The sequence below is a fragment of the Bidens hawaiensis genome, unplaced genomic scaffold (assembly GCF_021521415.1).
Source record: "Bidens hawaiensis isolate Kalapana, Puna unplaced genomic scaffold, B.hawaiensis_p1.1 tig00048168_1, whole genome shotgun sequence".
Lineage (NCBI taxonomy): Eukaryota > Viridiplantae > Streptophyta > Magnoliopsida > Asterales > Asteraceae > Bidens > Bidens hawaiensis.
The window spans coordinates 61119-73871 of record NW_027498620.1 but is presented as its reverse complement, the minus strand read 5'-3'; the positions used below and the strand labels follow the sequence as shown (position 1 = coordinate 73871).

The following is a 12753-nucleotide window of genomic DNA, read 5'->3' as shown; positions in this document are numbered from 1 at the left end:
ACATAACAACATGTTTAATAATTAATAACATCTAAGGATTGTTACTAAGTCTAAAAAATTGTTGTCAATATCATTCTTTTATTAAATCTATGAACAATATGTAATGTAAAGTATTAATATATTACCTTTTACTTCCTAATCGGACAACAAACTTTCGGAATAACAATCATAATAACTTTGATAGTGTAAAAAGGTCTTTGACATCTACTACTTGTATTAAATATAACAACAATACGTAAAGAGTTATATTTTACCTTAATGTTCGTCATCAGACTCAAAATTGTTGGGAAAATCTTCATAATCACTCTCATAATTAGAACATTCTTCTAACCATTTGACCTTCGAACTAACCTCAGCTTCCAGCTCAAGATGCGCAAGTTCTTTTCTTGTATTTGCTAACTTTAACATGTCAAGCTCCCTCAAAATCACCAAATCATCACACGACAATAGTTGTTTCGGCTTAAAATTCTTATACTCTTCATTCTCAAACCAGATAACAACCTTGTTTTGATAAGGGTAAAAGAACCACTCCCTTACATGTTCATAAGGTAAAACCTCTTGATAAAGATCATGAAAGAAATGATGTAAAACATTTATCAAATTTGTTTCTTCTTCACATGGCAAATTCTTCCTAAGACCGATCTGATGTATCTGATGTTTAAACTGATTATCGAACAACATGACTAATTCAATATCATCTTTTTCTAACGTTGCTAAATTTCTAAATATAAATTGATATGGAATAGTTTGCAAAACCTCCAGTTCATAATCGTTGCCATTATTGGAGTTTAGGTATGTTGAGAAACTTAGTATTGTTAAAGAAGAAGAAGAAGATGAAGAGGATTAAAATGGAAAAAAAGAAAATTAATATAAGAAGTGACGGTTTTATTGTTCCAAGAAAATTAATGATGAAACCTATCTAGTTATTATAATGTATAGTTAGCCTATAGTTAATAATATTTAATTAAATAGTATGATAAATATCTTAAATATTTTACATTAAAAAGTAAATATTAAAAGGTAACTTATAAAACAAATTTAAAAAAAACAAGTTTATATACAGAAAATTTGTTTATAATATTAAAAATAACAAATTATTTATAATTAAATAAAAAAATTAAATATAGGATACCAAAAAATATTAAACAAAGCAATTTAAGTACAAATGTTGTAAAGTGTAAAACAAAATAAATTACTTTATAACCATTACATTTATTATAAGATTCCAAATTGAATTACATATGAAATTTAAACAATTAACATTCTATGTTTGCAAAAATCTCCTTGTAAACAACATTTGTTGTTTTATTTATAAGCTTTGATTATTTGTCGAGTATCACTAACTTAATACCATCTCTAGTCTTCACTCGTGACAAAGCAACATAAAGCTAACCGTGAGAAAATACTGGATCTTTAAGATACAATCCAACTCTTGACAATGATTGACCTTGACTCTTGTTGATTGTCATGGCAAAACATACGGATATAGGAAACTGTCTTCTTTTTAATTTGAACGGGATTTTCTTATCGGTTGGTGTAAGACTTACTCGACTAATTAGAGTGTGATATCCGATATTCGTACCAGACACAACTTTTGCTTCAATTACACGCCTACCGAGACTAACAACTTGAAGGCGCGTTCCATTGCATAAACCCTTTTTATGATTAATATTCCTTAATAGCATGATGGGAACACCAACTTTAAGAACCAACCTATGATTAGGATATACAAACCTTATTAAATCACCAATGGGATCAACTGAGTTCAATATCAACAGATCATCTGGAATATCAATAACCGACTCTCCGTCATTTGGACCACCGAGTGTTCCTTGACCTATGTCTAACAGCCAGTCCGCAAACTCTTTGATGTTTTCAACGTCTGAAGATCGACATCCAACTGTAAACCTCATGTTCTTAGTTAGTTTAAGAACCTTACACTTAGATCAGATATAAGAAGAATTGATGCAAGCATTGACACATTCACTTCTGGTACCGTTAGTTACAACGGGCAAAATTTGACGAAAATCACCACCAAAAACAACAACCTTACCTCCAAAAAGTGATTCGGAAGTATTTGCAGAATCACCATTCATAACATCGTTTAAAGTTCTGTCTAAAGCTTCAAAAGCATGCTTATGAATCATTGGTGCTTCATCCCAAATTATCAAGCTTGTTTGTCTCAATAACTCATAGACGTCGGTATTTCCTTTAACCTAATTATAAGAAAAAAGAAAAAAATAAATACATAGCGTAACCTTTTTAAAGTGAATTTATATTCGAATAACAAATACAACGATATATATAAAAAAAACTAATAATATTAAAAGTAACAGAAAGTATTTTGTAATATTACCGGACAGATGGAATCTTCGGTCAAATTAATGGGTATCAAAAATCTCGAATGTGCTGTTCTTCCACCCTCCAACAGCAATGAAGCAATCCCGCTTGAAGCAACATTCAACACAACGTCTCCCTTTGCCCTTATAGATACAGATAATGTCTTCCATAAATAAGTTTTTCCAGTACCACCGTAACCATACACAAAAAACACGCCACCTTTTTATCCACCAAAGCGTTCATTATTTCATTATAAACCCCTCTCTGTTCATCAGTTAACGAATCAAATAGATGATTAAATTCGTTATTCATGGTCTCTGTATCATATGAAAGATCTTCCACCATCAACGGATTAGTTGCTCTTGAAATTGTTTCTATATCTGGAAAAGGCATTTGTTGATGTCTTCTAAGACTTGAGTTGTTGCAAATTAAAAAATTTTCAATTTCCAGGAGTGCTAAGTTTTTTAGCTGCTCTTCATTAAGAATCAAACCTGAAATAAAATGAATAAGCAAATAAAATTAATATAATATAAAAATTAATTGATGTTAGATTACTGGAATAATTGAAAAGATTAAAATATACATAAATCTTACCAGGGTTGTTTTGATCTTTTTGTTGTTTGTATAGAATACAGTCAACTAAAAGTTGCCAAGTACTTTCCCAAACAAAATGAGGTCTAGATAAACTATAAGTAATCAACATTGTAGCAAATAAATTCCTTAAATAATATCCGGTAGAAGTGTGACTTGCTTCTTCAATTGCTTCTATGTATTCCTTATCATTATCTAAAAGACCCCTTTTGTAACATGCATCTCGAAAAGTTTCACACACAACTCCATCAACTGTTCGAATATCTTCAAAACATTCAGGCCCTTTAACCTTATTTAATAATATTCTTAGATAGTAAGCTTCGTCGAATGCGGCTGGAACAACATGAACTCTACCGATTGCAAAACCCCTCTGCCGAGGTTCCCATTTACGACATTGTTTTTTCCAAACATACTTTGTTGGAAACTCAGCATATGTGAGAGTCTTTTCAAGGTCATACTTCTTATTACACTCAAACCAACCGGTAAAAATGGAAGAAGCATTGGTTGTTTTGTTTAAAATATCTTCAATATCTTCGTTAGCACCATATATTACCTGTTGTTCACCGGGTAAATGAAAAGCAAGCCTCATAACAGACGGAAACCTATAATGCACGTCAAATCCGAATATCCACCATGCAGCCTCGCATGCAGACACATATCTGCAATCATAAAACACATTGATTTCATCTAAATTAGGATCTTGGTTATCACCATTTTTATTTTGTACAAGCGAAATTGTTGCTCGGTCTGGACCCTTATTAATGTATTTAAACAAATACTTTATAGATCCATCTTGATTGCACCACCCAACGTTAACATGTGCTTGAAATTTCTTTAATAGAGTCTTGTTGTATGGAACGACAGTTTTATTATCCATCATTATATCTGACTTAACAACATATTAAACGTTATCTCTTCTTTTGTATACCGGAAAACCGTTTGAATCAACAGTTGTTTCATCATTAAAAATTTTAGGAAAATTTTTGGAGCATCTTTTGTTTACCATGCAGGTGCACTTCAGGTTAGCATCACCACATGGACCGTGAATCATATGATCAGATACAAGCTTGTATAGGTCTGGATCAGTGTCTTTGTTTGCTATCTCAGCAGAAATAAATTTATCTACATCTTTTGGATTATGAATCTTGCTACCCGGATGCAAAAATATGCAAATATGGGCATGCGGTAGACCCCTTTTTTGAAACTCTATTGTGTAAACAACTGCAATAAAGATAATAAAAGTTATAATTCAACAACATATAAATATTATTAACATTTATAACATACAAGTAGGTCTTCTATTATAATTGTATATTCATATAATTAAATAAAATTACCTGCTTGAACCCTTCCAAACAAAGACTTATCCTTCACCAATTTAATCATTGCATCAAACTTGACCTTGAAAAGCCGACATAATATATCAGGTCTATCTTCCGAGTTTAACTTTGTATCCTTGAAAAGCCGAACCATCTACAAAGACACATAGCGTCTAGATAATTTTGCATCATATATCTTGCACCGCCAGTAAATGAAGATGGTAGAATAACACGTTGACCAGCCGTTGAAACATTAGTATTTCCAACAGCTTGCATACCTCGTAAACTTTGGTAAGTATCGCACCTAAGTTCATGTTGTTTACCTCGTATAAAATGTAATCTTTGAGCCTCAATCATCGTATATTTATCAACTAAAATTTGCTGAAACAAACGCCTACCATTTAACATGGTTGAAAACGTATTTGGCCTATCTTGAATACGATAAGCAAAAAACTCACGCATTGTAACCTTCTTGTGTGCTGCGGTTGATGAAGACGAAACATTCTTATGAAGTATATTTACCTGATAACCATCCTCACCAAAAGGATGAAATAACGGGTATTGAAGAGGTGTATAAGATGAATGAAGTCACTGATACGCTTTAACGAACTAGACTTCTTTTTAACAATTATATCTTGGTTGTCAACAGCGTCACCAATATCGCCAACGATTAAAGCAGAAACTTCATAACTGGATGGTAAGTTATATTGTCTGGCATCATGCTGTCTTGTTCCAATAATACGCAACTTCAAATCTAGTTGTGGGTTTTCTTCAAAACAATCTCGTACCATTCGATAAGCTTGGACCAAATGATTATTTGAATCTAACATTGTCTTCAAATAATTAATAATATGCTTTTCTTGGTCATTGACCTTTGAATTATTTTCACTGCCAATAAAAAAAAATTATAGTTTGATTAAATACAATAAAAATTAAACTAAAACAAAAATATGATTAATAAAGTAGAAGAATATCGTTAAGGTATTTACCCAAATACACGTTGACGATTTGAAATCTCGTTTTCCGTGTCATAAATGTAAAGTTGAGAAAACTGTGCTTTACGTCCATCTAACGGTAAAAGACTTCCTAAACAATTATAGTTTTCACCGCTAAGTCGAAACGTATAAGGCGCATTGCCTCTATTTATGGAATGGTCAATCTTTCCTCCCATATACGTAAACGAAAACATTGAATTGAAACGTCTAATGTTTTTCAAGAAGTACTTGCTAATGGCGGTTTCACCACGAAATAATTAAAGATAACTTTCATCTTGTTGTTTAAGATCGGGAAGTTCGACTTTTCCATTATAACAACAAAGGGAAAAAGCTCATTCTTCATTAGTACTGCTTGGTCTGTTAACTTCGGCTTTCAATAACAATGCATTGCAACTTGGACACATAACGGATTGATTTCCATGATCAAGATATTCTACACAATAATATATCATGATATGTAGTTACTTCGTGTAGATAAACACATAATAATTGATTGAAATAAAAATAGAAAATATATACTATACCTGATGATATTCCTTTATAAACATCTAAAACATTTTGATAACCAACAAATGTTGCATGTTCACTTAAATCAGCCATAGGTATAGGTACTATATGAGTTCTTTTTCTTGACCTTCTACGAACGGTCCTAGATGACTCAAGAATATCATCAACAACACAAGACGCGTTTGATCCTTCGTGAACATTACTTCCAAATATACGACCTGTTAATAATTAAATCAATAAAATTAATTATAAAGGTAGTAAAAATTATTCCGACAAATATACATTTCAAAAAATTAGACAACCATTAACATGTAAGTTTTTCATTTATTTAAAAAAAACTAAAAAAAATGATAACAATACTTATAAGGAAAAAAGAATATACCTGAAGAGGTATTTTGTAGACCACTTTTGTTCATGTGAACTGAAGCAGTTCTTTTGGCATCTAAAATTGATCTTCTTTCTTTCCTTTTTGTAACATCCTACTTTCGGTTATATTAATAAAAATAAATTTCGTTATTTTATAGCGGGTCGTTATCAGTTTAGATAAATAGAATGTGAGATGGGCTAGTGTTGGGTAAATGAATATGGGTTATGGACTTGGGTTAGGAAAGAAAGAAGGAAAGACCATGGGCTTAAGCCCATGATCCATAATTATATAAACCATTAATCACCATTTAATCCTCATTCACACATATTCCATACACCACCAAAACACACACTTAAGATTTCTCTCTAATTCTTCCTTATCCCTAGCCGAAATCAAGAAGGAAACCGAGCACCGACCCGAGGTAATGATAGTTTAATATTGTATGAGCTAAACCCGTTAGATATAGTTGCGAAACGACGAGCCGACACCGTTTAACCGTTTAAATCACGAGATCCGGGTGGAATCGGGTATAAACCGAACCTATGATGAGCTTAGGGATCACCCTTGCTCAGATCTGGATCGAACGGGGCGAAAAACGGTAAAACTCGTTTTTCCGGTGAGTTCGCGTTTTTCCGGCGTCTTTCCGGCAATGACAGCACCGGAAAGGCAGCGCCGGAAAAGTGTACGAGGATAATGAATATGTCAAGGAATGTTCCCTGACATTTTGACCTAACCCTAGTTCGCTATGGGAACTTAACGAATTGGAAGGTGATTCGTTAGTTGATTCGCATAAGGGAGCACAACGAACTAGCTCTAGTTCGTCTCTGATTCGTTAGGGGAAAAGGGTAACGAATTACCCTTGATTCGTTATGACCAGTTCGTTAAGAGAGATAACGAATTAGATGGACTGATTCGTTATATGGGCTGGTTCGTTATGGAACTTATTCGTTAAGGAGTCCAGTTCGCTAAAGGGTCCAATTCGTTATATGAACCAGTTCGCTAAGATAAGCCAATTCGTTATGAACTAGTAACGAATTAGAATTTTAGCGGAATGACAAGAACAGTCCCTGGACTTAGAAAAGAATGAATTAATTACAATTGAGCCCTTGAACTTTTTAAGTTAGTAAATTAATAATGATTCAAAATTCTAATGGAAAATGTGTTAAGACAGCTCAACCCCAGCCAGGGGCTCTGCCTCTTGGACCCTGCTAGGGGATGCCGCCCCTAGACCCCGCTGCCAGGGGCGCTGTACCCGGACCCCCGTTCGTTGAGGGTTATAATTAGACTAGAAATGCGGGATGAGTAGTGATAGTAATTGATGCATGTAATTATTATACAGTTAGCCGTGCCCAACTGAAGAAAGGAATAACAATTAACGGTGAACGTAACCGACTTCAGGTGAGTTTCTAGCCCCATTCCTTGTTATGTTTTCGGGGCTGTGTGCATACTCGATGTGATTAGTTAATACACTTATCCTAAGTGATAAGTGTATGCCATGTATGTATTATGTGAAATGTATGAATGGTTTCTTGTCGATACATGAACGATCTTCGGAATTGCATGTATTGCCAGGAAATGGTTGATGTTATACGTATGTTGTAAGATGAAGAATGAATGATGTATGTATGAAACTTACGATTATGTATATAGAAAAGTATGTTAAAAAGGTTAGGAAGAAAAGGCAGCAGACCCTAATAATATCCGAGGATGAAGGGTACCGAACCCTAATAATATCCGAGGATGAAAGGTACCGGACCCTAATAATATCCGAGGATGGAAGGCACCGGACCCTAATAATATTTGAGGATGGAGGGTACCGGACCCTAATAATATCCGAGGTATGTAGGGCGAATGCTCTTTATAACGTAAGGTTAGATATGTATGTGTATGAAAGATTGATGGACAGGTTAAGTATGTAATGTGTACCTACGGGCACGTGTATGTGTATGTAAAGTAAGTTATGTGATTAACTAGAACTCACTCAGCGTAGCTGACTTTTAGTATGCACGCAGGCAAATAGGTTGAGGCAGCTAGCATGATTGAAGACACATGGCATGGAATCGAAGATACTGGCATCTCGAAGAAATGTTGTGATGTTTTAAAGACTATGTTCATGTTTAAATAAATTTGAATGTTTGTTAAGACAAGATTTGACAGTTTTGTAAGATATTATGGTTGAAGTTTTATGTTCCGCGTAAAGTTTTAATTAACTCTGATATTTAGAACTGTGTTTATGAGTAAATCCAACACCAAAGTAGGGCTACCGGTAACGGGGCCTTACACTTTTAGACGCAGCATAGATCACAAATGTTGTACATGTTTCAGGATCTTGAAATTAAAGGTAACAATATAAATATTTAAGACTAAGCAAGTGTTTAAAAACCGATGAATAAATTTAAAGAGTATATGTAGTTATGTGAAATACATTTAAATACTTACCGTTGTTTACTACATTTGAAGTTGTTGATGGAGACACATTCTCCTTATTAGATTGTAAACGCGTTACTTGTGTTGACGTGGTAATATTTCGCAAAGTGTCGAAGATCCGATTAACTGTATCATTTTACATATTAAACATAAACATGAGAAAGAATAATTGATAACCAAAATATATAGTGAACAAAAATTTATTAACATACCAGGGACACAAGAATTTAGGGAGGAATGTGTTGTATGCGGATTAGAATTTGCAAGAGAAGATAAACGGTGAATATTGTTTTCTAAACATAAAATCGGTCTATTAGAACCACCTAAATTAAATACAGTAAAATTTAGTTTTCATTTCCAAAAATGTTTTATTATAAAATAATAATGTATTAAACTTTACATACTCGGGATTTGGTTGGCGTTGTAATTTGAAAACTGATTTCTGTTTAAATGATATGGTAGCATGACAATCGGTGTTGCTTGATAACACATGTAATTGGTATTATTGGAAATGGTAGACAATGGTGACTGTTGACTTTGGTCTAAATTGATACATAATAAAAATTAATAAATTACCATTATTGGTTACTTAAAAAGAAACATAAACCATATATAAGTGCTTAATTTTAAGAAACAAATAACCAAAACACAAAATACCAGATGAGTTCTTCTGTACACCACTTTTCTTACTGTCAACTGAAGCAGTTCGTTTAGCATCTAAAATTAATCGTCTTTCTTTCCTTTTGGAAGCCGCATGATTCACAGATGGTGAACATGTTTGAGGGTCTTGAAATTAGAAAGATAATAATATCAATATTTAAGCAAAGTATATAGTATATTTTTTGTGCAAAATTTTTTTATATACTAACCGTTGTTTTGTACATTCGAAGAGTGGATATTTGAAGTTTCAATGTGGTTTTGATTTAAATGATATGGTAGATTGAGAATGGGTGTTTGTTGATAATCCATGAAAGTTGCATTATTGGAAATGGAAGACAATGGTAATCGTTGACTTTGTACTACATTATAAAGATATTATAAATTACAAAAATCACATTATTGGTTATTTAAACAAATATAAACAATATAACATTATTTAAGTGGGTATAATAAACTTATATTTTGTAACATACCAACGTTAGTTAGCTTATTTTTGAGAAGATGAAGACGCTTCCTTTTTTCTTTTATTTTTGGATGTGGACATGTTGAAAAAAAATATAGCAGACAAACCTTACACGTGACGTAAGCCGACTTGAACGAACCCTACGATAGAAACATGGAGTATTATAGATTAAACACTCAAAACACCATTAGATAGCATGACTCTAAATGAAACTCATTATCATTTAGAAATACCGGAATAAAGTATATATATATATATACGGATTTTAATTAATGTTTTAATCAAGATTAAAATGTAAAAACCAAACCGGGAAAATATGTAATTGTGAAATAACCACAAATTTACAGAAAATATTTGTTAAATATACATTGTGACAAACAATCATCGAACTCAAAATCAATGAAAATTTTTTTACCTAAACTGTTTGAACAACCGATACTTAACTTTTTTTTCCTGAGGAAGAAAGATATAACAATAATCCAAAAGAAAATGGCTAGCCTTTGTTTGATTGTTCTAGATTAGAATGATTTATATATAAAAAATAATGTAATTTATATTAATTCTCAAGGAAACAATAAGGTAAGTTAGATATTAAGGAAAGTTTATTTTAGTAGGGTAATATGATCATAATTAAAAATATATATGGACCAAAATAAACAAATTTATGATGTTAGTATGTGACAATCTTTTCTGATATTCTTGATATTATTTTGTTACTATTTATGATTACATAAGTTATAAGTATTTGTATAAAAAAATAATAATAATAACAATAATTATAATAATAATAATAAGATTTCATAAAGTCATAATACAAACCATACATAAACAAACCTAAATAAGTTATTTGGTTACAAAAGCATACGGATAAACATAAAATATACACCCAGGTAGAAAAGTGACGGACTAAGAGTTCAAGTTTAAACATCAAAAACAACCCATCATAATTAACCACCAACATGAGTGAGTATCAACGAATGAGTAGCGGCGCTGTACTCGAAAACAGCTAAACTTCCAATATGAAGACCATTCGAGCGAACAAAAGCCAGCCAATGTCTAACGCGATACCTCTCATTATAACCATTGAGTTCAATAGCAATTTCAGTCTCGACATCAACACCATTTGGATTTATTAACATCAAATCTGTTTCAACATCCAAGTTATTGTTCCGTGCAAACTCAACAGGCAAACGCTACAAACAAAAATATAATTACAAAGTTATGTTACTAAACAATCCATAACATTACATTAATATTCATGTATAGTATGAGTTTACTTACAAGCCTTTTCCGTATAACCACCTCCAAAATGTTTTCTTCTAGAACATGAGGAACAATAATATCCAAAACCGGCTCATCATCATCTTCCACACCAACATCAACTCCTATAAATATAAATTTAAGTTATCAGTGTATTACTAATATAAACTGTAATAAAAATTATAAGATAAAAGAAAGTGTAAATAACTACCTTCCAGTAGTAGTTGTTGTTCATTTTAATCATCACTTTCAATGTCTATCACCATTGGAACATAACCGTACTCCGGATGATTCGTCAGACCGTTGTATACAAACTCATCATTGAAATTGACACGTTCAATACCACGGCTATCAAAAACATTCTAAATGTCCACGTATCTTGAAGACGTTGAAACACCAAATAATCATTGACAGCCAATTTACAATGAGCGGACATGTCTTCCCACATACCAACGAAAGCAAATCTCGGAGTAGTCAGTTTGACGCATTGGATGGTTAAATTCCATAACATTCCATCTGCAGAATGAGCAATGATCTCGTCATACTTTCCAGGCTCTAAACAAAAGTGTTTTTGTATCTGATCATCTCACAATGGCTACAATAAATTATAAATAAAACGAAATAGATTAAACTAATTTTATTATCCACATTTTATTTAACAAAACATATTGTTCACTGTTTATTAAAAAAACAACACCGTTACTTACAAGATATTTAAGAGTGGGATAAAGAACAACAGCATCAAGAACCATGTCATTTATATCTGGACTATCTCTAACGTAAACGAATGTCCATTCATTTTCGTTAACGGGAGCAAAAACCAAAACATCTCCAAATATCAAACCATTGTCTTCCACAAATTGATTCCAGCCATTTTGAAAAACAAAACTCGCGTTTATAAATTCAATTTGAATAAACCAATCTTTGTCTTTGTGATACACTACAACCGGGTGCATATTAGCACCTGGCTCAAAAATTCTTTGACAGAACTCATATGGAAGTACCTTAAATAAATATGATGCGGTAATTAAAGTATAATGGAAGAATTAACAAAATGAATAAAATATGTGGTTAATTACAATTTTACAAATACATACCGTCTATCCATTGGAATTACCATAGAAAATGCAAACCGAGGGAATAACAATCTGTTTTGTCCAAAAAATAAATATAAATTAATAATAAAATTTATATAAAAACATAAATGATTATTTAATTTATTCCACGGGATTTAGTAATAAGCCCAATACAAACATTTGTATGCCAAAATCTTAATTAAACATTAAACAAATCCATTAAAACATTAAACAAAGACTAAACAACAAATCAGTTGATATTACCAACCTAATAAACAATCCTTGTTGTTTAATCACTAAAATATTACAGTCATCATCCTCAACCATGCAAGGAGATTATAATAAAATTTAAATAAGTTGAACACGAACTAACTAAATAGACTTAGGGTTATAACCAAAACATAAACAACAAAACTAAAGATTCTGACTAAAAATAATCTTCGATCGCTTTAAATTAGGGCTAAATACATAGGAACAGTTTGAATTAACACAATTAAATTATTAGACCAAATAATACTTACATTTTCCATATATTGAGTTATTTATTAAACGCTTCGAAGTTCTCGAAATCATTGATTCAATCTCTGTTCGTCTTTGCCGACATAAACTACTGAAAAATCGAAGACATATAATTTATTATGATAATTAACATAAATGTAATTGAAGAGTCGTTAATATTTAAATTGATAAAAAAGATATATATGGGCCTAAAGTAATGGGCTATTTCAAATGGATCAAATTAAAAAGT

At 31.9% G+C, this 12753-nt stretch overlaps 1 protein-coding gene across 1 annotated transcript; it reads right to left on the bottom strand.

The window, feature by feature from the left end:
* Window positions 1-255: 255 nt before the first annotated feature.
* On the bottom strand, window positions 256-5421 carry LOC143597361 (uncharacterized). The gene is made up of 12 exons (XM_077075880.1): window positions 5240-5421; window positions 4877-5138; window positions 4482-4772; window positions 4269-4404; window positions 3935-4152; window positions 3711-3820; window positions 2935-3590; window positions 2560-2831; window positions 2357-2476; window positions 1997-2216; window positions 1407-1900; window positions 256-651 (listed from the first exon to the last, which is right to left on the bottom strand). Exons 1-12 carry the CDS (start codon window positions 5419-5421, stop codon window positions 256-258), a joined length of 3357 nt encoding a protein of 1118 aa, XP_076931995.1.
* Window positions 5422-12753: the final 7332 nt, after the last annotated feature.

Excerpts from the sequence above, each read along its gene's own strand:
- LOC143597361 (XM_077075880.1), bottom strand. The coding sequence starts at position 5,421 with ATGGGAGGAAAGATTGACCATTCCATAAATAGAGGCAATGCGCCTTAT. Across the intron at positions 4,773-4,876 it reads TTGACAACCAAGATATAATT|GTAAATATACTTCATAAGAA; the intron begins GTTAAAAAGAAG and ends GATGGTTATCAG. Across the intron at positions 2,832-2,934 it reads AAAAGATCAAAACAACCCTG|GTTTGATTCTTAATGAAGAG; the intron begins GTAAGATTTATG and ends ATTTTATTTCAG.